At 50.3% G+C, this 26609-nt stretch overlaps 1 protein-coding gene across 1 annotated transcript in view; it reads left to right on the forward strand.

Annotated features, from left to right (window-relative positions):
* Positions 1–26609, forward strand: part of LOC145337974 (sorting nexin-32-like) — a 33567-nt gene that overhangs the window by 1447 nt on the left and 5511 nt on the right. Inside the window, exons 2-10 of the mRNA XM_080182753.1 lie at positions 7817–7921; positions 10106–10216; positions 11807–11928; positions 12266–12389; positions 13774–13878; positions 14479–14584; positions 18437–18512; positions 19693–19732; positions 19922–20008. Coding sequence (XP_080038879.1) covers positions 7817–7921; positions 10106–10216; positions 11807–11928; positions 12266–12389; positions 13774–13878; positions 14479–14584; positions 18437–18512; positions 19693–19732; positions 19922–20008 — 876 coding nt within the window. The remainder of the gene's footprint in view (positions 1–7816; positions 7922–10105; positions 10217–11806; positions 11929–12265; positions 12390–13773; positions 13879–14478; positions 14585–18436; positions 18513–19692; positions 19733–19921; positions 20009–26609) is intronic.

Consider the following 26609-nt stretch of genomic DNA (forward strand, 5'->3'; position numbering starts at 1 on the left):
TCATCTCTTTCTATCTCTGCTTGGAAAAAAAATTCTGTCCCTGGTGTATTAATACGTATATATTCTTTCTGAGTTTGCAACGTGTCCCTTCTCAGGTATGCTTTTTTGCCACCTTCCCTACATCGTTCTCTTGCAGGTATTTCAACGAAAGACAAAGCCTCTCTGTCTGTTTGTGTGTGCAATATCTCTGTGCACGTTACAAATTGTATTTGTGTATGCAACGTGACATATACCAGTGTGTTTTTACAAATTTGTCTGCCTGTACGATTTGAAATATATTTCTTTTGATTTGTTATTGTCACATGCATTGGGATACAGTGAAAAGTATTGTTTCTTGCGTGCTATACAGACAAAGCAAACCGTTCGTAGAGAAGGAAAGGAGAGAGTGCAGAATGTAGCATTACAGTCATAGCTAGGGTGTAGAGAAAGATCAACTTAATATGAGGTAGGTTCATTCAAAAGTCTGACGGCAGCAGGGAAGAAGCTATTGAGTCAATTGGTACATGACCTTAGACTTTTGCATCTTTTTCTCAATGGAAGAAGCTGGAAGAGAGAATGTTTGGTGTGCACGGATCCTTAATTATGCTAACCGCTTTTCCCGAGGCAGCGGGAAGTGTAGACGGAGTCAATGGATGGGAAGCTGGTTTGTGTGATGGATTGGGCTACATCCACGACCTTTTGTAGTTCCTTGCAGTCTTGGGCAGAGCAGGAGCCCATACCAAGCTGTGATACAGCCAGAAAGGATGCTTTCTATGGTGCATCTGTAAAAGTTGGTGAGAGTCGTAGCTGACATGCCAAATTTCCTTAGTCTTCTGAGAAAATAGAGGCGTTGGTGGGGCTTTCTTAACTATAGTGTCGGCGTGGGGGGGACCAGGACAGGTTGTTGGTGATCTGGACAGCTAAAATCTTGAAGCTCTCAACCCTTTCTATTTTGCCCCCATTGATGTAGACAGGGACATGCTCTCCTTTACACTTCCTGAAATGTGCATCTTACAAATTGTCTGCTTGTGTGCACTTTATGTTTAAAGCTATGCCTTTTCCCAAGTATTGATGTGCATTTTGTTGTTCCCCCTCCCTCCCTCCCCTTCCTTCCTTCCTCCTCCTCCTTCCCTCCCCCCACATGCATGTCCCATAGAGTCATAGAAGTTTACAGCATGGAAACAGGCCTTTCGGCCCAACTTCTCCCTGCCACTCCTTTGTTTTCAACCCCTAAGCTAGCCTCAGTTGCCTACGTTTGGCCCATATCCCTCTATGCCCATCTTATCCATGTAACTGTATAAATGCTTTTTAAAAGATAAAATTGTACCTGCCTCTACTACTACCTCTGGCAGCTTGTTCCAGACACTCACCACCCTCTGTGTGAAAAAATTGCCCCTCTGGACACTTTTGTATCTCTCCCCTCTCACCTTAAACCTACTGTGTCTAGTTTTAGACTCCCCTACCTTTAGGAAAAGATATTGACTATCTAGCTGATCTGTGCCCCTCATTATCTTGTAGACCTCTAAAAGATTGCCCCTCAGCCTCCTACGCTTCAGGGAAAAAAGTCCCAGTCTATCCAGCCTCTCCTCATAACTCAATCCATCAAGTCCCGGTAGCATCCTAGTGAATCTTTTCTGCCCTCTTTCTAGTTTAATAATATCCTTTCTTTAATAGGGTGACCAGACGATCTCTCAAAACCTGTGAACTCACATTGAGGTTTGCCCCCAGTCATCCTCCTTTTTGTATCTTGCAGCAGGAGGTGGAATAGGGCGTGATGCCAAGACTTGGTTGTTGTGTGGAGCTATATGGGTCAGGTTGTGGAGGCTGGGCCCTACTTTTGTACATAACCCAGTTCTGTCTCTGCAGTGTCACCTGAAGGACTCTGTGTTGAGGGAGCTGTCCTATTTTAGAGGTCATGATGTGGGTATGCCGGCGTTGGACTGGCGTAAACACAGTAAAAAGTCTGACAACACCAGGTTTTAGTCCAACCTATTTATTTGATAATATTCTCACTAGCTTTCGAGGGGACAGCCTCTTCGTCAGGTGAATGGAGAGTTCTGGCCAGAACTCTCCATTCACCTGACGAAGAGGCTGTCCCCTCGAAAGCTAGTGAGAATATTATCAAATAAATAGGTTGGACTAAAACCTGGTGTTGTCAGACTTTTTACTATTTTAGAGGGGAAGAGACAATGACTCACAAAGGCCCAAGATCGCAAGGAACTACAAAAGGTCGTGAATGTAGCCCAGTCCATCACACAAACCAGCCTCCCATCCGTTGATTTTAGCTGTCCAGATCACCAACAACCTGTCCTGGTTCTTCTCTCTCCCCCGCTGCTGCCCCCCCCCCCCCCCCCCCCCCCCCCCCCCCCCATGCTGACACTATAGTTAAGAAAGCCTCACCGACGCCTCTACTTTCTCAGAAGGCTAAGGAAATTTGGCATGTCAGCTACGACACTCACCAACTTTTACAGATGCACCATAGAAAGCATTCTTTCTGGTTGTATCACAGCTTGGTCTGGGCTCCTGCTCTGCCCAAGACTGCAAGGAATTACAAAAGGTCGTGAATGTAGCCCAATCCATCACGCAAACCAGCCTCCCATCCATTGACTTCATCTACACTTCCAGCTGCCTTGGGAAAAGCAGCCTGCATAATTAAGGACCCCACACACCCCCGACATTCTCTCGTTCACCTTCTTCCGTCAGGATAAAATACAAAAGTCTGAGGTCACGTACCGACCGACTCAAGAACAGCTTCTTCCCTGCTGCTGTCAGACTTTTGAATGGACCTACCTCGCATTAAGTTGATCTTTCTCTACACCCTAGCTATGACCGTAACGCTACATTCTGCACTCTCCTTCTCTTTGAACAATATGCTTTGTCTGTATAACGCACAAGAAACAATACTTTTCAGTGCACACTAAGGCATGTGACAATAATAAATCAAATCAAAATCCTTGGACAGGACCTGTACCATCCAGAAGGACAAGGAGCAGCAGAGACATGGGGAACACTGCCGCCTGCAAGTCGTCCCGCCCCACCCCCCGCCCCCACCTTTGGCTGAGGACAGTAAGAAGTCTCACACCACTAGGTTAAACTCCAACAAGTTTATTTATTAGCAAAAGCCACAAGCTTTCGGAGCGCTGCCCCTTCGTCAGGTGAGTGGGGAGTTCTGTTCACAAACAGGGTATATAAAGAATCAAACTCAATTTACAAAATAATGGTTGGAATGTGAGTCTTTACAGGTAATCAAGTCTTAAAGGTGCAGACAATGTGAGTGGAGAGAGGGTTAAGCACAGGTTAAAGAGATACGTATTGTCTCCAGACAGGACAGTTAGTGAGATTTTACAAGCCCAGGGTTACAGATAGTGTGACATGAACCCAAGGTCCCGGGTGAGGCCGTCCTCGTGTGCGGAACTTGGCTATCTCTCTCTGCTCAGCGACTCTGCGTTGTGTGTTGTGAAGGCTGCCTTGGAGAACGCTTATCTGAAGATTAGAGGATAGTTGGCCAGTTCTTTTTCACCTTGTAGGTGGCACAGTGGTTAGCACTGCTGCCTCACAGCGCCAGGGACCCAGGTTCAAATCCCAGCTTGGGTCACTCTGTGCGGAGTCTGCACATCCTCCCCATGTCTGCGTGGGTTTCCTCCGTCGATAGTAGTCATGATGTGGATGTGCCGGCGTTGGACTGGGGTAAACACAGTAAAAAGTCATAGTAAAAAAACACAGTAAAAACCTGGTGTTGTCAGACTTTTTACTGGGTTTCCTCCCACAGTCCAAAAGACGTGCTGGTTAGGGTGCATTGGCTGTGCTAAATTCTCCCTCAGTGTATCCAAACAGGTGCCAGAGTGTGGCGACTGGGGGATTTTCACAGTAACTTCATTACAGTGTTAATGTGAGCCTAGTTGTGATGGCCTAGTGATATTATTGCTAGACTATTAATCTAGAAACTCAGCTAATGTTCTGGGGGACCCGGGTTTGAATCCCACCACGGCAGATGGTGGAATTTGAGTTCAATTTTTTAAATATCTGGGATTAAGAATCTACTGATGACCCATTGTGGGGAAAAACCCATCTGGTTCCCTTTAGGGAAGGAAATCTGCCGTCCTTACCCCGGTCTGGCCTACATGTGACTCCAGAGCCACAGCAATGTGGTTGACTCTCAACTGCCCCTCCAAGGGGCAACTAGGGATGGGCAATAAATGCTGGCCCAGCCAGCGATGCGCATGTCCCAGGAATGAATAAAAAAAAAGTAAAACTTTCACTTTTAAAATCTCAGCCTTTCTTGGTTATGATATTCATTGGACTCCAGGCCTATCCCCTCTTTGCCCTGTGACAAAAGGTCGTGAATGTAGCCCAATCCATCACACAAACCAGCCTCCCATCCATTGACTCTGTCTACACTTCCCACTGCCTCGGGGAAAAGCAGCCAGAATAATCAAGGACCCCACGCACCTCGGACATTCTCTCTTCCACCTTCTCCCATCAGGGAAAAAGGTACAAAAGTCTGAGGTCCCGTACCGACCGACTCAAGAACAGCTTCTTCCCTGCTGCTGTCAGACTTTCGAATGGACCTACCTCGCGTTGAGTTGATCTTTCTCTACACCCTCGCTACGACAGTACGTTCTGCGCGCTCTCCTTTCCTTCTCTATGAACGGTATGCTTTGTCAATATAGCGCACAAGAAACAATACTTTTCACTGTATCCCGATACACGTGACAATAATAAATCAAATCCAAAAAAAACTTTGGTACATGTCTCTTTCCACCAGAGGGCACCAGTTAGCCAGGGTTCAAGACTCGGGACTATCCACTGCTGCACTGAGACCAGGGTTAATCTTTTGCCCTCTAACTTGACAAGGTTTTAAGTTACCGGGGCACAGAATGATCCCACCTGAGCCCATGCTGCCTTCCTTCAGAGCAATGCATCCTGTCCCGTTGCCCCACTCTGTAAGGGAGCGATCCTGTAGGTCTGCCGGGATGCTCCGTGAGTTTTTAAAATACGAGAGGTTACGCCAGCTAGGCTTGGTTTTCCCTGGAAGTTGCACGGTTAAGGAGGTGACGTGGAAGGATGCCAATGCATTGGAAGCAGTCGGGAGAAGGTTTGCCGGACTAATATCTGGGAAAGTCGGGTTGTCTTGTGAGGAAAGGTTGGGACAGGCAGGACTTGTGTCAAAGAAAATTCCAGCACAGGAACAGGCCCTTCGGCCCCTCCTGCATCGACCATGCTGCCCCGTCTGAACTAAAACCCCCTACCCTTCCGGGGACCGTATCCCTCTGTTCCCATCCTATTCATGGATTTGTCCAGACGCCCCTTAAAACTCACTATCGTATCCGCTTCCACTCCCTCCCCCGGCAGCAAGTTCCAGGCACCCACCACCCTCTGTGTAAAAAATCTGCCTCGTACATCTCCTTTAAACCTTGCCCCTCGCACCTTAAACCTGTGCCCCTAGATATTGACTTTTCCACCCTGGGGAAAAAGCTTCTGACTATCCACTCTGTCCGCTGAACTTTGAGTAAGAGGCGACTTGATTGAAACGTACAATGGGTAGCATTTTGGTTAGCACTGCTGCCTCGCGGCGCCTGAGACCCGGGTTCAATTCCAGCCTCGGGTGACTGTGTGACATCTGCACTTCCTTGTCGTGTCTGCGTGGGTTTCCTCCAGTTGCTCTGGTTTATTCCCACAGTCCAACGACACTTAGATTAAGTGGATTGGCCATGCTAAATTGTTGATGAGTGTCCAAAAATATGCAGCTAGGTAATTGGCCATGCTAAGTTGCCCCTTAGTGTCCAAAGATGTGCAGGTTAGGTGGATTGGCCGTAGGAAATGTTTGGGGTTGCAGTGATAGGGCCTGGGTAAGATAGTCTGTCAGGAGTCAGTGCAGACTCAATGGCCCAAATGGCCTCATCTACGCTGTAGGGATTCAATGATCTTGAGGGGTTTGACAAGGTGGATGTGTAGAGAATGTTTCCTCTTGTGGGAGAGGGGAGTTGTCACTGATTTAAAAATAAGGGTGGTAAGTTTGCACCCACGGAGTCCCCCATTTAAATCTGTGTTTTCCCCACGGATTGCTGCCAAACCTGTGAGATTTTCCAGCATTTCCTGCTCTCGATTCCACTTGTCTTCCCCAAACTCCCACTGTAGCTGCGGACTAACTTTTCCTGATCCATGTCCCGGGGCGCCCAGATCCCTCTGTACCTCAAGAGTTCCGCAATCTCCATTCCCGTCAGCCACTGCCTTGCTGTTCTTCCTGCCAGAGTGGACGCATTTCCCCCGCGTTGTACTCCAACTGACAGATTATTCCCCGCTTGGCACAGTGGGTTAGCACTGCTGCCTCAGGGATCTGGGTTCGATTCCCAGTTTGGGTCACTGTCTGCGTGGAGTCTGCACGTTCTCCCCCTCATGTCTGTGTGGATTTCCTCCGGGTGGTCCGGCTTCCTCCCACAGTCCGAAAGACATGCAGGTTAGGGTGCATTGGCCGTGCAAAATTGACCCAGCTGTCAGGGGGATTAGCTAGAAGAAATGTGTGAGGTTATAGGTAAAGGGCCTGGGTGAGAGGACAGTGGGTACAGACTTGATGGGCCAAATGGCCGCCTTTGTAGGGATTCTATCTGTAGATTCTCCCTCCCCTGCCTCAGGAGGAACTATCTGAGTCTTAGAAGCACGAACACACACACACACACACACACACACACACACACACACACACACACACACACTCCTTTGAAAAAGTCACACCCTATTTATTTTCCAGCGCTCGATTCTGTTCCTGGGGAATGATTGCTCGAGTGAGAGAGTGTTCCACTCTGCTGCACTTTGTACCCCTAGCTGTTTATGGTTCCTGGATACTGGGGTGTGTCAGGACACTCTGAACATGGGTGTCTGTCCATCCGTGACACAATAGCGACAGGCCGCATGGGGGGAGGGGGATGGCTACCTCGCTTTTGTGAGCCTTCTCCGAGAAATTTAACTCTGCGTTTGATCCAGTTTAATTACATTTCCCATGGTGATACTTGGAGACGTTCCCCCTCCCACACCCCCCTCCGTTGAGGTGGGCCATATTTGTCTCAAATCTGTCTGCCAGCAGAATTTTCCAGCACTGATCAACAGCAGGAATGAACTGAACCTCCTGGAGATGTGTTTCTGTTATGGAAACAGTGCCAAGAATTGTCAGAGGGGACTGATCAGCCTTGATATTCACAGCAGGTGTTGACAACAGACTCCCTTTTGAGTCTCTCAGCCCCTAGGGTTAGATACAGAGTACAGCTCCCTCTACACTGTCCCCCATCAAACACTCCCAGGACAGGTACAGCACAGGGTTAGATACAGAGTAAAGCTCCCTCTACACTGTCCCCCCCATCAAACACCCCCAGGACAGGTACAGCACGGGGTTAGATACAGAGTAAAGCTCCCTCTACACTGTCCCCCCATCAAACACTCCCAGGACAGGTACAGCACGGGGTTAGATACAGAGTAAAGCTCCCTCTACACTGTTCTCCCATCAAACACCCCCAGGACAGGTACAGCACGGGGGTTAGATACAGAGGAGAGCTCCCCCTACACTGTCAGACACTCCTGTGTTGCTGTGGTTGATGGGTTCTTGATAAGAGAGGGGATTAAGGGTTATGGGGAGAGGGCGGGAATGTGGAACTGAGCCACAACAGATCAGCCATGATCTTATTGAATGGCGGGGCAGGCTCGAAGGGCTAGATGGCCTACTCCTGCTCCTATTTCTTATGTTCTTATGTTCTTATGTGTATGTTATCCAGGGTTGTGTGTTGGATACAGTGTGGGGGTGGCAGTTATGAACCACTCTGAACCCTGCGTGTTTGCTTTTCTGCAGTCCCGGACGATGTCAGTGGATCTACACTCTGATTCCTCGCTCCAGGTCGAGATCTCGGATGCAGTCAGTGAGAGGGATAAAGTGAAGTTTACAGTTCATACGAAGGTGAGTGTGGAGGGGTTAATTGGATGGAGAAATATTGTTTTTTATTTTTTTTTTGCCTCGTCACATACTTAGAGTAATGACGAGTGGGGGTACCGCAGGGTTTAGCGCTGGGACCACAGCTGTTCACAGTGTACGTTAATTGGAATTGAATACAATATCTCCAGACTTGCAGACGGCGCTGAGCTGGGTGGCAGTGTGTGCTGTGGGGAGGATGCTAAGAGGCTGAAGGGGGACTCGGACAGGCTGGCTGAGTGGGCAAATACTTGGTAAATGCAACATGATGTGGCAGAAAGCAGGAAGGAAGATTGTTATCTGAATGGTGGCTGTTTAGGGGAAGGGGAAGTGAGATGTGACAGTCGCTGAAGGTTGGCATGCGGGCACAGCAGGTGGGGAGGGAAACTAATGGCATAAATTACTACAGATGCCGGAATCTGAAACCAAAAGAGAAAACGCTGGAAAACCTCAGCAGGTCCGGCAGCATACGTAAGGGGAGAAAAGAGCTGACGTTTCGAGTCCAGATGACCCTCTGTCGAACCGAATGGCACGGTGGCCTTCATAGCGAGAGGATTGGAGTGTAGGAGTAAGGATTGCAGTCACGATGTGGAGATGCCAGTGTTAGACTGGGGTAAACACAGTAAGAAGCCTCACAACAGCGGGTTAAAGGCCAACAGGTTTATTTGCTAGCAAACCCACAAGCTTTCGGAAACGCTGTTCCTTTGTCAGGTGCGTGGAAGGTTCTCCTTCTCTGATCAGACCCTTCCACACACCTCAGGGAGTAATAGTGATTCCGAAAGCTTGTGGGTTTACTATCAAATAAACCTGTTGGACTTTAACCTGGCGTTGTGAGGCTTCTTACTGCTGCAGTTACATCGGGCCTTGGTGAGGCCACACCTTGAGTACTGTGCGCAGTTTTGGTCTCCTGGATTCGTAGAATCCTTACAGTGCGGAAGGAGGCCATTTGGCCCATCGAGTCTGCACTGACCACAGTCCAAGCCAGGGCCTATACCTGTAACCCTGCACATTTATCCTGCTAATCCGCCTTGACACTAAGGGGCAATTTAGCATGGCCAATCCACTGAACCTGCATGTCTTTGGACTGTGTGGGGTGGGGGGAGCCCGGAGCACCCAGAGGAAACCCACGCAGACACGGGGACAATGTGCAAACTCTGCACAGGCAGTGACCCAAGGCCGGGACTCGAACCCAGGTCCCTGGTGCTGTGAGGCAGCCGAGATAACCCACTGTGCCACTGCACCACCCTAGTCAGATGAAAGACGTTTTTGCGAATGAGGGAGTCCAGCGAAGGTTCACCAGCATGGCAGGACTGACAGACGAAGAGAGACTGAGATTGTACTCACTGAAATGCAGAAGAATGAGAGGGGACCTCATAGAGACGTATCAAATCCTGATGGGACTGGACTGGCGAGATACGGGAAGAATGTTCCCGAGATTGGGGAAGCTCAGAACCAGGGGTCACAGCCTTAAAAATAAGGGGTAAGGCACTCAGGACTGAGATGGGGAAGAACGTCTTCACTCAGAGTTGGGAACGTGTGGGATTCTCTCCCACAGAAAGCTCTCGGGGCCAGTTGGTTAGATATGTTCAAGAGGGAGCTGGACGTGGCCCTTATGGCTAAAGGGATTGAGGGGGTATGGAGAGAGAGTGGGATACAGACAGTACATGATCAGCTATGATCAGACTGAATGGTGGGGCAGGCTCGAAGGGCTGAATGGCCTCCTCCTGCACCTATTTTCGATGTACGCTAACCAGCAGTGTAATGGCGAGTGCTTCAGAGGGGCTACGGTTCTATGTTTAAAGATGGCAGTTATGTCACCAGAAGTGGTCGAGGGATCAGCATTTCCTTGAGCCCTGTGATCAAAGCTCTTGGTGCCGAGGGAGCACCGCACTGTGTGTGGGGGGGGGGGTGGTTCAGTGCCGAGGGAGCGCCGCACTGTGGGAGGGGTCGGTGCTGTCATTCACGATGAGACATTAAACCGAGGCTCTGTCTGCTCCCTCGGGGTGGGGTGGGTGTAAACAATCCTCTTTTGGAAGAAGAGTGGAGGGGGGGGGTGGTATTCTCCTTCGTTGTTTTACCAGCGATGGTTTGGATTAGTTGCCACTGTGCTGTTTTCCTGGATCTGGTATTGCAATCACTGCCTCTGTTCCTCTCTCTCTCTCTCCATCCCAGACAAACCTCTCACACTTCAAACAGCCGGAATTCTCAGTGGTTCGTCAGCACGAGGAATTCATTTGGCTCCACGATGCCTATTTGGAAAACGAAGATTACGCTGGGATCATTGTGAGTACAGCACGGGGTTAGATACAGAGTAAAGCTCCCTCTACACTGTCCCCCATCAAACACTCCCAGGACAGGTACAGCACGGGGTTAGATACAGAGTAAAGCTCCCTCTACACTGTCCCCCATCAAACACTCCCAGGGCAGGTACAGCACGGGGTTAGATACAGAGTAAAGCTCCCTCTACACTGTCCCCCCATCAAACACTCCCAGGGCAGGTACAGCACGGGGTTAGATACAGAGTAAAGCTCCCTCTACACTGTCCCCCATCAAACACTCCCAGGACAGGTACAGCACGGGGTTAGATACAGAGTAAAGCTCCCTCTACACTGTCGCCCCCCATCAAACACTCCCAGGACAGGTACAGCACGGGGTTAGATACAGAGTAAAGCTCCCTCTACACTGTCGCCCCCCATCAAACACTCCCAGGACAGCTACAGCACAGGGTTAGATACAGAGTAAAGCTCCCTCTACACTGTCCCCCATCAAACACTCCCAGGACAGGTACAGCACGGGGTTAGATACAGAGTAAAGCTCCCTCTACACTGTCCCCCCATCAAACACTCCCAGGACAGGTACAGCACGGGGTTAGATACAGAGTAAAGCTCCCTCTACACTGTCCCCATCAAACACTCCCAGGACAGGTACAGCACGGGGTTAGATACGGAGTAAAGCTCCCTCTACACTGTCCCCCCATCAAACACTCCCAGGACAGGTACAGCACGGGGTTAGATACAGAGTAAAGCTCCCTCTACACTGTCCCCCCATCAAACACTCCCAGGACAGGTACAGCACGGGGTTAGATACAGAGTAAAGCTCCCTCTACACTGTCCCCCCCATCAAACACTCCCAGGACAGGTACAGCACGGGGTTAGATACAGAGTAAAGCTCTCTCTACACTGTCCCCCATCAAACACTCCCAGGACAGGTACAGCACGGGGTTAGATACAGAGTAAAGCTCCCTCTACACTGTCCCCCCATCAAACACTCCCAGGACAGGTACAGCACGGGGTTAGATACAGAGTAAAGCTCTCTCTACACTGTCCCCCCCCCATCAAACACTCCCAGGACAGGAATACATTCAATGTAGAATATAAACAGTGTGTACCATCTACAAGATGCACTGCAGCAACTCGCCAAGGCTCCTTCCAAACCCACCACCTCTACCATCTAGAAGGACAAGGGCCAGCAGACACATGGGGAACACCACCACCTGCAAGTTTCCCCTCCGAGTCACTCACCATCCCGACTTGGAAATATATCGGCCGTTCCTTCACTGTGACTGGGGTCAAAACCCTGGAACTCCCTCCCTAACAGCACTGTGGGTGTACCTACACCACACGGGGACTGCTGCGGGTTCAAGATGGTGGCTCACCCACCCCCTCCACGAGGGGTAATTGGGGATGGGCAATGAAAACTGGACCAGCCAGCGAAGCCCACGTCCCACAAATGAATCAAAAATAATCCTGATGTGGATGTGATCCACATCTGCCCCGCATCCTGGGTCCAGTATTTCATTGAAGGAATTGATCTGAAGGGTTGTTGCAGTGCTGAAGTTTGTGAGATCTTTCTGTTCATCTTTCTGGATTACAGATTCCTCCTGCCCCTCCAAAGCCAAACTTTGATGCCTCGAGGGAGAAGCTTCAGAAGCTGGGAGAGGGCGACGGCTCAATGACCCGTGAGGAATTCGCCAAGATGAAGCAGGAGCTGGAATCGTGAGTGGGGAAACGGCACGGAGGGAGGGGGAGAATGTTTGCGCTCTGTGTATCGGGTGGGGGATCCTGTTTCCCGAATCCTCCACCTCCCAATCCCCCTCCATCTCCCCCGTTGCCATCTCCCTCTATTCCTCTCTCCCTTGTGTGTTTATCCAGCTGTCCCCCCTTAAACTTATCATTACTATTCACCTCGAGCACACCCCGAGGGAGCGAGTCCCACATTCTCCCCCCCCCGTGGGAGGGAGGTCTCTCCTCCAAGCTTCCCCGGGTGAAGAGGTTTCTCCTGAATTTGTCTCTATGTGCCTCTGACTGGTATTCTCCCTCTCTCTCACCACAGTGAGTACCTGGCCATCTTTAAGAAAACTGTGGCAATGCACGAGGTGTTTCTACAGCGTCTGGCAGCACACCCTCACCTCCGGAGAGACCACAACTTCTTTGTGTTCCTGGAGTATGATCAGGATGTAAGTTCATCCTCTCTGGGTGCGTTATCTGTGGAGTGGGGGTGGGACATGGTGCTGTGCTGAGGGAGCGCCGAGCTGCGGGAGGCTCGGTGTTGTGGGAGGGTCGGCGCTGAGGGAGCGCCGCGTTGTGGGAGGGTCGGCGCTGAGGGAGCGCCGCGTTGTGGGAGGGTCGGCGCTGAGGGAGCGCCGCGTTGTGGGAGGGTCGGCGCTGAGGGAGCGCCGCGTTGTGGGAGGGTCGGCGCTGAGGGAGCGCCGCGTTGTGGGAGGGTCGGCGCTGAGGGAGCGCCGCGTTGTGGGAGGGTCGGCGCTGAGGGAGCGCCGCGTTGTGGGAGGGTCGGCGCTGAGGGAGCGCCGCGTTGTGGGAGGGTCGGCGCTGAGGGAGCGCCGCGTTGTGGGAGGGTCGGCGCTGAGGGAGCGCCGCGTTGTGGGAGGGTCGGCGCTGAGGGAGCGCCGCGTTGTGGGAGGGTCGGCGCTGAGGGAGCGCCGCGTTGTGGGAGGGTCGGCGCTGAGGGAGCGCCGCGTTGTGGGAGGGTCGGCGCTGAGGGAGCGCCGCGTTGTGGGAGGGTCGGCGCTGAGGGAGCGCCGCGTTGTGGGAGGGTCGGCGCTGAGGGAGCGCCGCGTTGTGGGAGGGTCGGCGCTGAGGGAGCGCCGCGTTGTGGGAGGGTCGGCGCTGAGGGAGCGCCGCGTTGTGGGAGGGTCGGCGCTGAGGGAGCGCCGCGTTGTGGGAGGGTCGGCGCTGAGGGAGCGCCGCGTTGTGGGAGGGTCGGCGCTGAGGGAGCGCCGCGTTGTGGGAGGGTCGGCGCTGAGGGAGCGCCGCGTTGTGGGAGGGTCGGCGCTGAGGGAGCGCCGCGTTGTGGGAGGGTCGGCGCTGAGGGAGCGCCGCGTTGTGGGAGGGTCGGCGCTGAGGGAGCGCCGCGTTGTGGGAGGGTCGGCGCTGAGGGAGCGCCGCGTTGTGGGAGGGTCGGCGCTGAGGGAGCGCTGCACTGTCGGGGAGGTACTGTCTTTCAGGATGAGACATTAAACCGAGGCTCTGTCTGCCCTCTCAGGGTTGGTGTAAAAGATCCCACGGCTGCTATTGGACGAAGAGTGGTGGGGCGGTGGGGGAATCTCCCTGGTGTCCCGGGGCCAATATTTCTCCCTCAAACCAACATCACTAAAAACAGCTGATCCGGGTGCTGATCACATTGCTGTGTGTGGGATCTTGCTGTGTGTAAATCAGCTGCTGCCTTTCCTACATTACAGCAGTGAGCACATTCCAAAAAAAAGCTCCTTCATTGTGTGTGAAATACTTTGGAATGTCGAGGGGGGTCTGTGTTTGACTTTGGGATGTCTTGAGCAGGGGGAGGGGGGCTGGAGAGATGTAACGTCTTTCTCTTTTTCCCAGCTGAGTGTGCGAGGCAAGAACAGGAAGGAGATCCTGGGTGGATTTCTGAAGAACATTGTCAAGTCTGCTGATGAAGCTTTAATAACTGGCATCTCAGGGATTAAGGTAACATCTTCCTGTTCGCAAAGCCTTTGTGTCATGGCATAGAGATTTTAAACTCCCTCCACACTGTCCCCCCATCAGACACTCCCAGGACAGGTACAGCACAGGGTTAGATAGAGTAAAGCTCCCTCTACACTGTCCCCCATCAAACACTCCCAGGACAGGTACAGCACGGGGTTAGATACAGAGTAAAGCTCCCTCTACACTGTCCCCCCCCATCAAACACTCCCAGGACAGGTACAGCACAGGGTTAGATAGAGTAAAGCTCCCTCTACACTGTCCCCCATCAAACACTCCCAGGACAGGTACAGCACGGGGTTAGATACAGAGTAAAGCTCCCTCTACACTGTCCCCCCCCATCAAACACTCCCAGGACAGGTACAGCACGGGGTTAGATACAGAGTAAAGCTCCCTCTACACTGTCCCCATCAAACACTCCCAGGACAGGTACAATACTGGGGTAAAAAGTTCCCTCCGTACAGCCATGTCCTGAGGGTGAATCCTCGATGCGGGGGCTCCACTTGCTCCCTGAGGGAGGTTGGCGGCGGGGGGTGGGGTCAGTTTCCCTGACTGGATAATACGTTTCCTTCTCTCTCCCTGCAGGAAGTGGATGAGTTCTTTGAGCACGAGAGAACGTTCCTGATTGAGTATCACAGCCGTGTCAAGGACGCCACGCTGAAGGCGGACAAGAAGACCCGCTCGCACAAAAGTAGGTTTCAGCTTTGCTGCCAGCCCCACCTCGCACCCCGAGCGATTGCGGATTCATCGCCATTCGCTCCTGCTGTGTTATCATCCCATGGTCTGTGCATCTTGGGTCACGTACACGCGTGCCCCCTGGAGGCACTTGACTAACCCTGCCATCAAGCCCACTTCTCTTTCGCGCTCCATTCTTGTTACTGGTCAAGTTTCATTCACCTTTAAAGTCTATTTATTCATGTGATGAACAGGCTTACGTTCGTACGGTAGTGACTTTTTTAAGGGGCATCTGGACAAATCCACGAATAGGATGGGAATAGAGGGATATGGTCCCCGGAAGGGTAGGTGCAGGAGGGGCCGAAGGGCCTGTTCCTGTGCTGGAATTTTCTTTGTTAACACAGCAGTGAAGTTATTGTGAAACTCCCCTAGTCGCCACATTCCGGCGCCTGTTCGGGTACACTCGTAGAATCATAGAAACCCTCCAGTGCAGAAGGAGCCTATTCGGCCCATCGAGTCTGCACTGACCACAATCCCACCCAGGCCCTACTGCCCATATCCCTACATGTTTACCCACTAATCCCTCTAACCTACACCTCTCAGGGGCAATTTGGCACGGCCAATGCACCCTTACCTGCACGTCTTTCAGACTGTGGGAGGAAACCCACACAGACATGGGGAGAACGTGCAGACTCCGCACAGACTGTGACCCGAGCCGGGAATCGAACCCCGGGTCCCTGGCACTGTGAGGCAGCAGTGCTAACCACTGTGCCACCATGCAACCCTGGGTCCCTGGTGCTCTGAGGCAGCAGTGCTAACCACTGTGCCACCATGCAACCCTGGGTCCCTGGCGCTCTTGAGGCAGCAGTGCTAACCACTGGGTCCCTGGCACTGTGAAGCAGCGGTGCTAACCCACTGTGCCACCATGCTGCCCTGGGTCCCTGGTGCTCTGAGGCAGCAGTGCTAACCACTGTGCTGCCCTCCATAGCGCCCTGCAGGGCTGAATAATTATTTACACTCCAGTGAAGAAGAACCGGCTGGATAAGGCGATGGCAGCTGTTGCTGCTATGGGTGAGATTGCAGTCCAGCAAGTCACCGATGCAGAAATTCCTGCTCCTACATGTTTTGGATTACCTGGGTGAGGTGCTGAGAGGAAATGTTGGGCAGGCAGAGCCAACGAAATTAGGAACCCTTACATCGTCAACTAATGAGGACAAATTCGATAGGATTACGACTGCCTAGACTTCCACGCTCACCATAAAAAGCAAAGGAACACCAAGCTCTGCCCGATTTCTTTCAGAATAGTGGCGAGAAGGGAGAACAACGAGAAATGAGTAGGTTTGGTTTGATTTATTATTGTCACATGTATTAGTACACAGTGAAAAAGTATTGTTTCTTGCGCGCTATACAGACAAGGCATACCGTTCATAGAGAAGGATAGGAGAAGGTGCAGAATGTATGTTACAGTCACAGCGAGGGTGTAGAGAAAGATCAACTTAATGTTTGATTTGTTATTGTCACATGTACAGTGAAAAGTATTGTTTCTTGTACACTCCACAGACAAGGCATGCCATTCATAGAGTACACAAGGGTGAAAGAAAGAAGAGGGTGCAGAATGTAGTGTTACAGTCATAACTAGGGTGGAGAGAAAGGTCCCTTCAAAAGTCTGACAGCAGCAGGGAAGAAGCTGTTCTTGAGTTTGTTGGTGCGTGACCTCAGACTTTTGTATCTTTTTCCCTGATGGAAGAAGGTGGAAGAGAGAATGTCCGGGGCGCGTGGGGGCATTCTCTCTCCCTCCTGAAATTAAATATTAAGAAGAGTACTTAGTTTCATCCTCCCAAGTCCCTGCTGATTTAATGCATCTCTTCACAAGGCCTGGAACCAAGATTCCACCCACTCCTGTTTGGAACCCACCTCCACAATGTTGGTATCGAAGAGGGAGGTGATGGACTAGCGGTATTATCGCTAAATTATTGACCCAGAAACTCAGCTAATGTTCTGGGGCACCCGGGTTCGAATCCCACCACGGCAGATGGTGAAATTTGAATTCAATTAAAAATATCTGGGATTAAGAATCTACTGATGACCCATTGTGGGGAAAAACCCATCCGGTTCCCTTTAGGGAAGGAAATCTGCCGTCCTCACCCCGGTCTGGCCTACATGTGACTCCAGAGACACAGCAATGTGGGTGACTCTCAACTGCCCTCCTAGGGATGGGCAATAAATGCTGGCCCAGCCAGCGACACCCATGTCCCAGGGATGAGTAATAAAAAAAAAACCTTCTTGCCCTAGTGCCTGTGCCTGAAGCTTCAACTCACTGACATATATCCATATACTACATTACTCGTTTGTGTGATAAGCAGAACGTTAGTCTATTTGTTGTCACAAGTAAGGCTTACATTAACACTGCAGTGAAGTTACTGTGAAATCCCCCTTACTCGCCCGCACTCCGGCACCTGTTGGGTTTACGCTGAGGGAGAATTTAGCACCTAACCAGCCTGTCTTTCAGACTGTGGGAGGAAACCCATGCAGACACAAGGAGAACGTGCAGACTCCGCACAGACAGTGACCCAAGCCAGGAATCGAAGCCGAATCCCTGGCACCGTTAGGCAGCAGTGTTAACCAGCGTGCCACCATGCGGTGTAACCTGTCACACAGGAATAGGAGTAACCTATTTCTCCCCACCTCCATTCAGTTAGATCATAACTCATTCTATATCTTAACTCCATCTCCCCTCTCCACTAACTCATAACCATCTTATCTGACAATCTATCAGCCTCAGTTCTGACACCTCCCGGCCTTCTGCCACTTGGTGTTCTGGATCTTTTTGCTTCTCCTTGCTGTTTGGTCAGTCCTCCTATCTGTCTTTGGTCGATTTGTTGGAATAAACCCCCCTGTCTGCTACATTATGGTCCATTTTAGTTAATCTCCCAGCCAGCTGAGCGTCATTACTGAGCACAGACCTAATGCTGCTTATTGGTGTCAATATAGTGCACTGGAGGTGGACCGGATCCTTCCTGCACTTACTTCACTCACTTGCTGCAGTCACCTCCTGTATTTATTCATAGAATAGAATCCCTGTGATTAGAAGAGACCGTTTGGCCCATTGAGTCTGCACCGACCCTCTGGCAAAGTATCTTACCCAGCCCCTCTGTCCCATATGTTTAGCATGGCCAATCCACCTAACCTGCGCATCTTTGGACACTAAGGGGCAATTTAGCATGGCCAATCCACCCTAACCTGCACATCTTTGGACAGTAAGGGGCAATTTAGCATGGCCAATCCACCTAACCTGCACATCTTTGGACAGTAAGGGGCAATTTAGCATGGCCAATCCACCTAACCTGCACATCTTTGGACAGTAAGGGGCAATTTAGCATGGCCAATCCACCTAACCTGCACATCTTTGGACAGTAAGGGGCAATTTAGCATGGCCAATCCACCTAACATACACATCTTTGGACTGTGGAGGAAACCCACGCAGTCACAGGGTGAATGTGTAGACTCTAGACAGAGACCTGAAGCTGGAATTGAACCCAGGTCCCTGGCACTGCAAGGCAGCAGTGCTAACCGTCACGCTACCCATCCTTTCAGGTGTGGGCAAAGTTGGCGTTTGTTGCCCCTTACTAATTTCCCCCTAAACTGATGGCTTAGGGTTACCCACTTGGCTGGGAATCGCATGTAGGTCAGACCAGGCAAGGATGACCTATTTCCGTCCTTTTAAAGGATGTTGTGACATATTTCTCAGCGGTCAGTTGCAATGGTCAGCATGTAACGGAATTATTAACGGGATTTAAACTGTACCAGCGATGTCTGTCTCTGGGTGTAGTGACATTCCCCTGGTGAAAGTGTCTCTCTGTCTCCACAGATGTCGCTGAGGATTACATTCCAATCTCTTCTGCCTTGTCAAGTCTGGGAACGCTGGACTCGAACCCAATCAGCAAGTACGCAAGTATCTTGTCCCTGTGGGTTATCGGGTGATGCCTGTTGGGATGGGAGGGGGTGGGGGTGGTGAGAAGGAGGTGGTTGAAGAGGAAGAAGGACCATACCCCTTGCTCAAGGCTGAGGTGCCTCCTCCAGCACTGACGCCCTCCGCCACAGCACCACCCTCCCTCAGTACCTGGAGTGAAGCACACTCCAGAAACAGAGGAGCCCATGCTGTACAAGGGGCCTCAGCGCCGTGCCGTGGGAGGGTCAGCGCTGAGGGAGCGCCGCGCCATCAGTTAGGTGCTGTCTTTCAGGACAGGCTCTGTCTGCCCTCTCGGTGGGGATTGGGGGCGGTGGTATGGGGTGTTAGAGAGTCATAGAATTCCTACAGTGCAGAAGGAGGCCATTTGGCCCATCGACCACATCTGCACCGACCACAATCCACCCACCCTATCGCTACACTGCCATGTGTTTATCCTGACTAGTCCCCCTGACACTAAGGGGCAATTTAGCCTGGCCAATCCACTCTAAACCAGCGAATCTTTCAGACTCCCAGGCAGACACGGGGAGAATGTGCAGACTCCACACAGACAGTGACCCAAACCGGGAATCGAACCCGGGTCCCCAGCGCTGTGAGGCAGCAGCGCTAACCCACTGTGCCACCGTGCTGCCCTGTGGGAAGAAAGGTTGGGGGAGGGGGGGCATTTCTACCTGGTGTCTGTAGGGCTAATATTTATCCCTCAAACCGACATCTCTACAAACAGAGGGAGCTTTACCCTGTATCTAACCCCGTGCTGTACCTGTCCTGGGAGTGTTTGATGGGGGGACAGTGTAGAGGGAGCTTTACTCTGTATCTAACCCTGTGCTGTACCTGTCCTGGGAGTGTTTGATGGGGGGACAGTGTAGAGGGAGCTTTACTCTATATCTAACCCCGTACTGTACCTGTCCTGGGAGTGTTTGATGGGGGGACAGTGTAGAGGGAGCTTTACTCTGTATCTAACCCCGTGCTGTAGCTGTCCTGGGAGTGTTTGATGGGGGGACAGTGTAGAGGGAGCTTTATTCTGTATCTAATGCTGGGTGCGGGTTGTGGTTAGTGCACCGTGTGTGCAACAGATGGCAAGAGGAAGCTACTGTCAGTGTAATCAGTGACATTTACTTCCCCATTCACACTCACACTCTCTCTCTCTCTCTTTACAGAAACTTCCTTAAACTTGCAGAACTTTTTGAGAAACTCCGGGTAAGTGAGTTAAAACTTCCTCCTCTGTTCTGTCCGTGTCTCTCATCTGCATCCTTGCCCACGTTGCCCTCTTCTCAAACTCTTCCTCACTCACTCACTCGCTCGCACTCTCTCTCTTTCTCTCTCTCTCTCTCTCTCTGCAGTCAGACAGCAGATTGATAAGTCTTTCTCTGTCACTTTTTTCTGCAGAAGTTGGAAGGCCGTGTGGCCTCAGATGAAGACTTGAAGCTGTCCGACTTGTTGAGATATTACATGAGAGACTCGCAGGCGGCAAAGGTGAGTACGCTGCTCCTCGTGTGATCCTTTCTATATCCCCCACCCAGGCACTCAGAGAGAGAGACTCCATACACAGCCCTGGGGTACAGCTCTGCCTGCTTGCAATGCTTTGTTACGGCATATTAACTTCTTTACATGTACAGTAGACTGCTTATTTATCCAGGTCGCGAGTAAGGCTTACGGTAACACTGCAATGAAGTTACTGTGAAAATCCCCTAGTCGCCACACTCCGGCGCCTGTGCGAGTACAGGGTGGCATGGTGGTACAGCGGTTAACACTGCTGCCTCACAGCGCCAGGGACCTGGGTTCGATTCCCATCTTGGGTCACTGTCTCTGTGGAGTGTGTACATTCTGCCCGTGTCTGCGTGGGCTTCCTCCGGGTGCTCCGGTTTCCTCCCGCAATCCAAAAGATGTGCAGGTTAGGTGGATTGGCCGCACTAAATTGCCCCTTAATGTCCAAAGATGTGCAGGTTAGGGTGGATTGGCCATGCCAAAATGCCCCTTTTTTTATTGTTAGGGGTACTAGTAGGGTAAATATGTGGGGTTAAGGGGATAGGGCCTGGGTGGGATTGTGGTTGGTGCAGACTTGATGGGCTGAATGGTCTCCTCCTTCACTGTAGGGATTCTGTGATTCTACGCAGGGGGTTGGGGGGGGGCGGTAGTTTAATGGAGCTGTGAGCGAAGTTTTTCACACAGAGTGGTGGGTGCCTGGAACGTGCTGGCAGAGGTGGTGGAAGCAGGCACATTGGCAACATTTAAGAGGCATCTGGATGGGTACGTGAATAGGGAGGGAATGGAGGGATACGGACCGAGTGAGGCCGGAAGGTTTATTTTTAGTCTAGTTAGAGCATCGTGATCAGCACAGGCTTGGCGGGGCCGAAGGGCCTGTTCTTGTGCTGTCCTGTTCTTTATTCTTTGGCCCATCATGTCTGCACCATCCAGCAGGGACCTAATATATTCTATTTAACCAGCACTTGGTCCAGAGCCATGTGTGCTGAGGCTTTTTAAGTGCTCATCTAAATGCTTCTTAAATGTTGGGAGGTAAGTGGAGAATGTGGACATCAGTACCTCGTACATGCTTAAGGACGCAATTTTGATTTGATTTATTAGTGTCACGTGCATTAACATGCAGTGAAAAGTATTGTTTCTTGTGCGCTATACAGACAAAGCATACCATTCATAGAGAAGGAAATGAGAGAGTGCAGAATATAGTGCTACAGTCACAGTGAGGGTTTTGATTTGATTTATTATTGTCACATGTATTGGGACACAGTGACAAGTATTGTTTCTTGTGCACTATACAGACAAAGCATACCGTTCGTAGAGATGGAAAGGGAAGAGTGCAGAATGTAGTGTTACAGTCATAGCTAGGATGTAGAGAAAGATCAACTTAATGTGAGGTAGGTCCATTCAAAACTCTGACGGCAGCAGGGAAGAAGCTGTTCTTGTCGCTTGGTACGTGATCTCAGACTTTTGTATCTTTTTCCTGACGGAAGGTGGAGGAAGAGAGAATGTCCGGGGTGTGTGGGGTCCTTAATTATGTTGGCTGCTTTTCCAGAGGCAGCGGGAAGTGTGGACAGAGTCAGTGGATGGGAGGCTGGTTTGCGTGATGGATTGGCCTACGTTTATGACCTTTGGTAGCTCCTTGCATTCTTGGGCAGAGCAGGAGCCCATACCAAGCTTTGATAGAACCAGAAAGAATGCTTTCTATGGTTCAGAGTCGGTGCAGAGGAGATTCACTAGGGTGATTCCGGAGTTGAGAGGGTTGGCTTATGAGGAGAGACTGAGTAGACCGGGGCTATACTCATTGGAATTCAGAAGAATGAGGGGGAGATTTTGTGGAAACATATAAGATTTATGAAGGGAATAGATAAGATAGAAGCAGGGAAGTTGTTTCCACTGGTGGGTGAAACTAGAACTCGGGGGCATGGCCTCAAAATAAGGGGGAGCAGATTTAGGACTGAGTTGAGGAGGAACTTCTTCACACAAAGGGTTGTGAATCTGTGGAATTCCCTGCCCAGTTGAGGCTCCCTCATTGAATGTTTTTAAGGCAAGGATAGATAGATTTTTGAACAGTAAAGGAATTAAGGGTTATGGTGAGCGGGCGGGTAAGTGGAGCTGAGTCCACAGAAAGATCAGCCATGATCTTATTGAATGGTGGAGCAGGCTCGAGGGGCCAGATGGCCCACTCCTGCTCCCCATGTTCCTATCTGTAAAAAGTTGGCTGACATGCCAAATTTCCTTAGTCTTCTGAGAGATTAGAGGCTTTGGTGGGGCTTTCTTAACTGTAGTGTCGGCATGGGGAGACCAGCACAGGTTGTTGGTGATCTGGACAGCTAAAAATTTGGAGCTTTTGACCCTTTTTACTTCGTAGTCAGAGGCTGTAACATTTTATCTAATTCTCCAACCTTCAACATAAGAATAAAATAAATAGAACTCAGAGTCGCTAATTTGTTCCCCAAATCTGCTTTCCACTCTGAGGTAATGGCTGATCTGATCGTAACTGAAACTCTATTTCCCTGCCTGAAACCACCTCCACAGCTAACTGAGGATGAAAACTCTGCCTAAGAGTCAGCTTGGAGTGTATTCAAAAGGTTGCTGTCCCACTGTGTGGGAATGCCAATGTTGGACTGGGGTGGGGCACAGTAAGAAGTCTCTCAACACCAGGTTAAAGTCCAACAGGTTTATTTGGTTGGGATCCCGAGCTTTCGGAGCGCTGCTCCTTCATCGGGTGAGTGGAGAGTTGGGTTCACAAACACGGCGTATATAGACAGACATGATTGCAAGGTGATGGTTGGAATGTAAGTCTTTGCAGGAACAGACAGTGCGAGTGGAGAGAGGGATAGTCACTGGTTAAAGAGATGCGTCCAAAGTAAATTCCAAAGGTTAACTTTCTAAGAGAAGAAGTTCCTCCTCGGTTCCAGGTTAAAGGAGAGACCGTTTACTTTGAAACTGTAAAGTTTATTTATTAGTCACAAGTAAGGTTTACATTAACACTGAGTCATGCAATCATAGAGGATTAAAGCATGGAAACATGCCCTTCGACCCAATTTTACCATTCTGGTGCCTCTTTTATTTTAAACCCTAAGCTAGTCCCAATTGCCCGCATTTGGCCCATATCCCTCTGTACCCAACATACCCATATAACTGTCTAAATGCTTTTTAAAAGACAAAATTGTGCCCGCATCTACTACCACCTCTGGCAGCTTGTTCCAGACACTCATCACCCTCTGTGGAAAAAATTGCCCCTCTGGACAATTTTGTGTATCTCACCTTAAACCTATGCCCTCTAGTTTTAGACTCCCCTACCTTTGGGAAAAGATATTGACTATCTAACTTGTCTATGTTGTTGTTGTTGTTGTTGTTACTAGTACTACTACTACTATTACTAGTACTAATACTATTACTATTCTCTATATGGTCACCCCTCAGCCTCCTACACTCCAGAGGAAAAAGTCCCAATCTATCCAGCCTCTCCTTTTGACTCAAACCATCATGGTAGCATCCTAGTAGATCTTTTCTGCACTCTTTCTAGTTTAATAATATCCTTTCTATAATAGGGTGACCAGAACTGGACACAGTATTCCAAGTGTGGCCTTACCAATGTCTTGTACAACTTCAACAAGACGTCCCAACCCCTGTATTCAATGTTCTGACCAATGAAACCAAGCATGCCGAATACCTTCTTCACCACTCTGTCCACCTGTGACTCCACTTTCAAGGAGCTATGAACCTGTACCCCTAGATCTCTTTGTAACTCTCGCCAACACCCTACCATTAACTGAGTAAGTTCTGCCCTGGTTCAATCGACCAAAATGCATCACCTCGCATTTATCTAAATTAAACTCCATCTGCCATTCATCAGCCCACTGGCCCAATTGATAAAGATCCTGTTGCAATCTGAGATAACATTCTTCACTGTCCACTGTGTCACCAAACTTGGTGTCATCTGTAAACTTATTAACCATGCCTCCTAAATTCTCATCCAAATCATTAATATAAATGACGAATATCAGTGGACCCAGCACTGATCTCTGAGGCACACCACTGGTCACAAGCCTCTAGTTTGAAAAACAATTCTCTACAACCACCCTCTGGCTCCTGTCAAGAAGCCAGTTTTGTATCCAATTAGCTACCTCGCCCTGGAACTTTTGAGATTTAACCTTATGCAATAACCTGTCACTGCAACGAAGTTACTGTGAAAATCCCCTAGTTGCCGCACTCCGGCGCCTGCCCGGGTACACAGAGAATTTAGCACAACCAATGCATGTGACCGGCACGTCTTTCAGATTGTGGGAGGAAACCCACGCAGACATGGGGAGAATGTGCAGACTCCACACAGACAGTGACCCAAGCTGGGTCTGTGGCGCTGAGAGGCAGCAGTGCTAACCATTGTGCCACCCACACTGTGGCACTGAATCCCACTCACCCCCTCCCGAGTGCAGGCACATGCAGCCTCGGATGGGAAGTCCACCCAGATCTCAGTTGAGATCCCTAAGTGGCCTGTTGTGCCCTGTCACACGGTGTAATTTTAACCCGGTGGATGAAGAACTATGAGTCTGCTTCTTATTACAATGACACTTATCCATTTTCACAATTAATATTAGTTACAGTAGTTGTACAAAACAGTCAGAACCTTCAAACCTAACGCTGAACGTTGAATAACTGGGTGGCACGGTGGGTTAGCACTGCTGCCTCACAGCTCCAGGGTCCTGGGTTCGATTCCTGGCTTGGGTCACTGTCTGTGTGGAGTTTGCACATTCTCCCCATGCCTGTGTGGGTTTCCTTCGGGTGCTGCAGTTTCCTCCCACAGTCCAAAGATGTGTGGGTTAGGTTGATTGGCTGTGCTAAGAAATTGCTCCTTGGTGCCCTGAGATGCGTGGATTAGAGGGATTATGTAGGGATATGGCGGTAGAGCCTGGGTGGCTTTGTGTTCAGTATAGACTCGATGGGCCGAAGGGCCTCTTTCTGCACTGGAGGGTTCTATGATTCTAAGTACCAAGTGGATATTGGCCTGTATCCTGTGTGTTGGTCTCTGCAGTCTCTTTGGTCTGGCCTAATCCTCCTCCTCCTGGGTTTCTCTGTTCTTCCTTCTTCTCCTGTGGGTCACCCTGATCAGGGCTTGATCACCCTGATCGATGGAGTCCAATCAGGTGCTGCCACACTGACCGTACCCAATGACCATGCTGGAGGCACGCAGGTCACTTACCTCCCTTCCCAATAAGGGGTTAAGACTGTCCTGTGTCTGGTAAACACAGACACGCACACAGTCTAATAAGTATGTTTGATCAGACAGTCCATTGCCTTCGAGATGGCCAAGTTCTGAGGTCTAAGGTAGCAGCCAGCCAGTCTCAGCCCTCACACACACGCTTGGCCATCCTATCCCATCATGCTTTGCAATCGCCATCTTTGGCCACTGACTCTGAGGGTCTTTCCCTGCCCAGCCTAGGTGAGAACCAGGAAAAAGATACAAAAAGGAAGAGAGAAGTCAAACTGAATCTGGGAGATAGTTATTTGATTTATTGTTGTCACGAGAATTGGGATACAATGAAAAGGCCGAATGGCCTGCCCCTCTGGTGTACTGTTCTAATGGGGATGGGGAGCTGTGGGATGAGACGGGGAGGCGAGGAATTTGGGGGGGGGGGGGGGGGGCGGGGGCGGGTAGGAAGGCAAAAAAATCGAGAGGTTGAGTGGGAGTATGGCAGGGAATGTGACCCTACTCGCTGCAGACAGAATGAGCTGAGAGTCCGTAACATTTATGTCCAGTCACTTTCCATTGATCTGATTTATTATTGTTACATATTAACATACAGTGAAAAGTATTGTTTTTTTGTGCGCTCTACAGGCAAAGCATACCATTCATAGAGAAGGAAAGGAGAGTGCAGAATGTAGTGTTACAGTCACAGCTAGGGTGTAGAGAAAGATCAACTTAATGTGAGGTAGGTCCATTCAAAAGTCTGACAGCAGCAGGAAAGAAGCTGTTCTTGAGTCGGTCGGTACGTGACCTCAGACTTTTGTATCATTTTCCTGATGGAAAGAAGATGGAAGAGAGATTGTCCAGGATGTGTGGGGTCCTTAATTATGCTGGCTGCTTTTCCCCGAGGCAGCAGGAAGTGTAGACGGAGTCAATGGATGGGAGACTGGTTTGTGTGATGGACTGGGCTACATTCATGACGCTTTGTAGTTCCTTGCGGTCTTGGGCAGAGCAGGAGCCCAGACCAAGCTGTGATACAACCAGAAAGAATGCTTTCTATGGGGCATCTGTAAAAGTTGGTGAGAGTCGTAGCGGACATGCCAAATTTCCTTAATAAAAGAAAATTACTACAACCGCTGGAATCTGAAACCAAAAGAGAAAATGCTGGAAAATCTCAGCAGGTCTGACAGCATCTGCAAGGAGAGACAATTTCCTTAGTCTTCTGAGAAAGTAGAGGCATTGTTGGGGCTTTCTTAACTATAGTGTCAGCATGGGGGGACCCTAGAAACTTGAATCCTCAACCCTTTCTACTTTGTCCCCATTGACATAGATAGGGGTATGTTCCCCTTTACATGGGGAACAAGGAAATGGCAGAGGAGTTAAACAGATATTTTGCATCATTCTTTA

Source organism: Carcharhinus amblyrhynchos, unplaced genomic scaffold (genome assembly GCF_965287045.1).
Source record: "Carcharhinus amblyrhynchos unplaced genomic scaffold, sCarAmb.v2.hapA scaffold_87, whole genome shotgun sequence".
Lineage (NCBI taxonomy): Eukaryota > Metazoa > Chordata > Chondrichthyes > Carcharhiniformes > Carcharhinidae > Carcharhinus > Carcharhinus amblyrhynchos.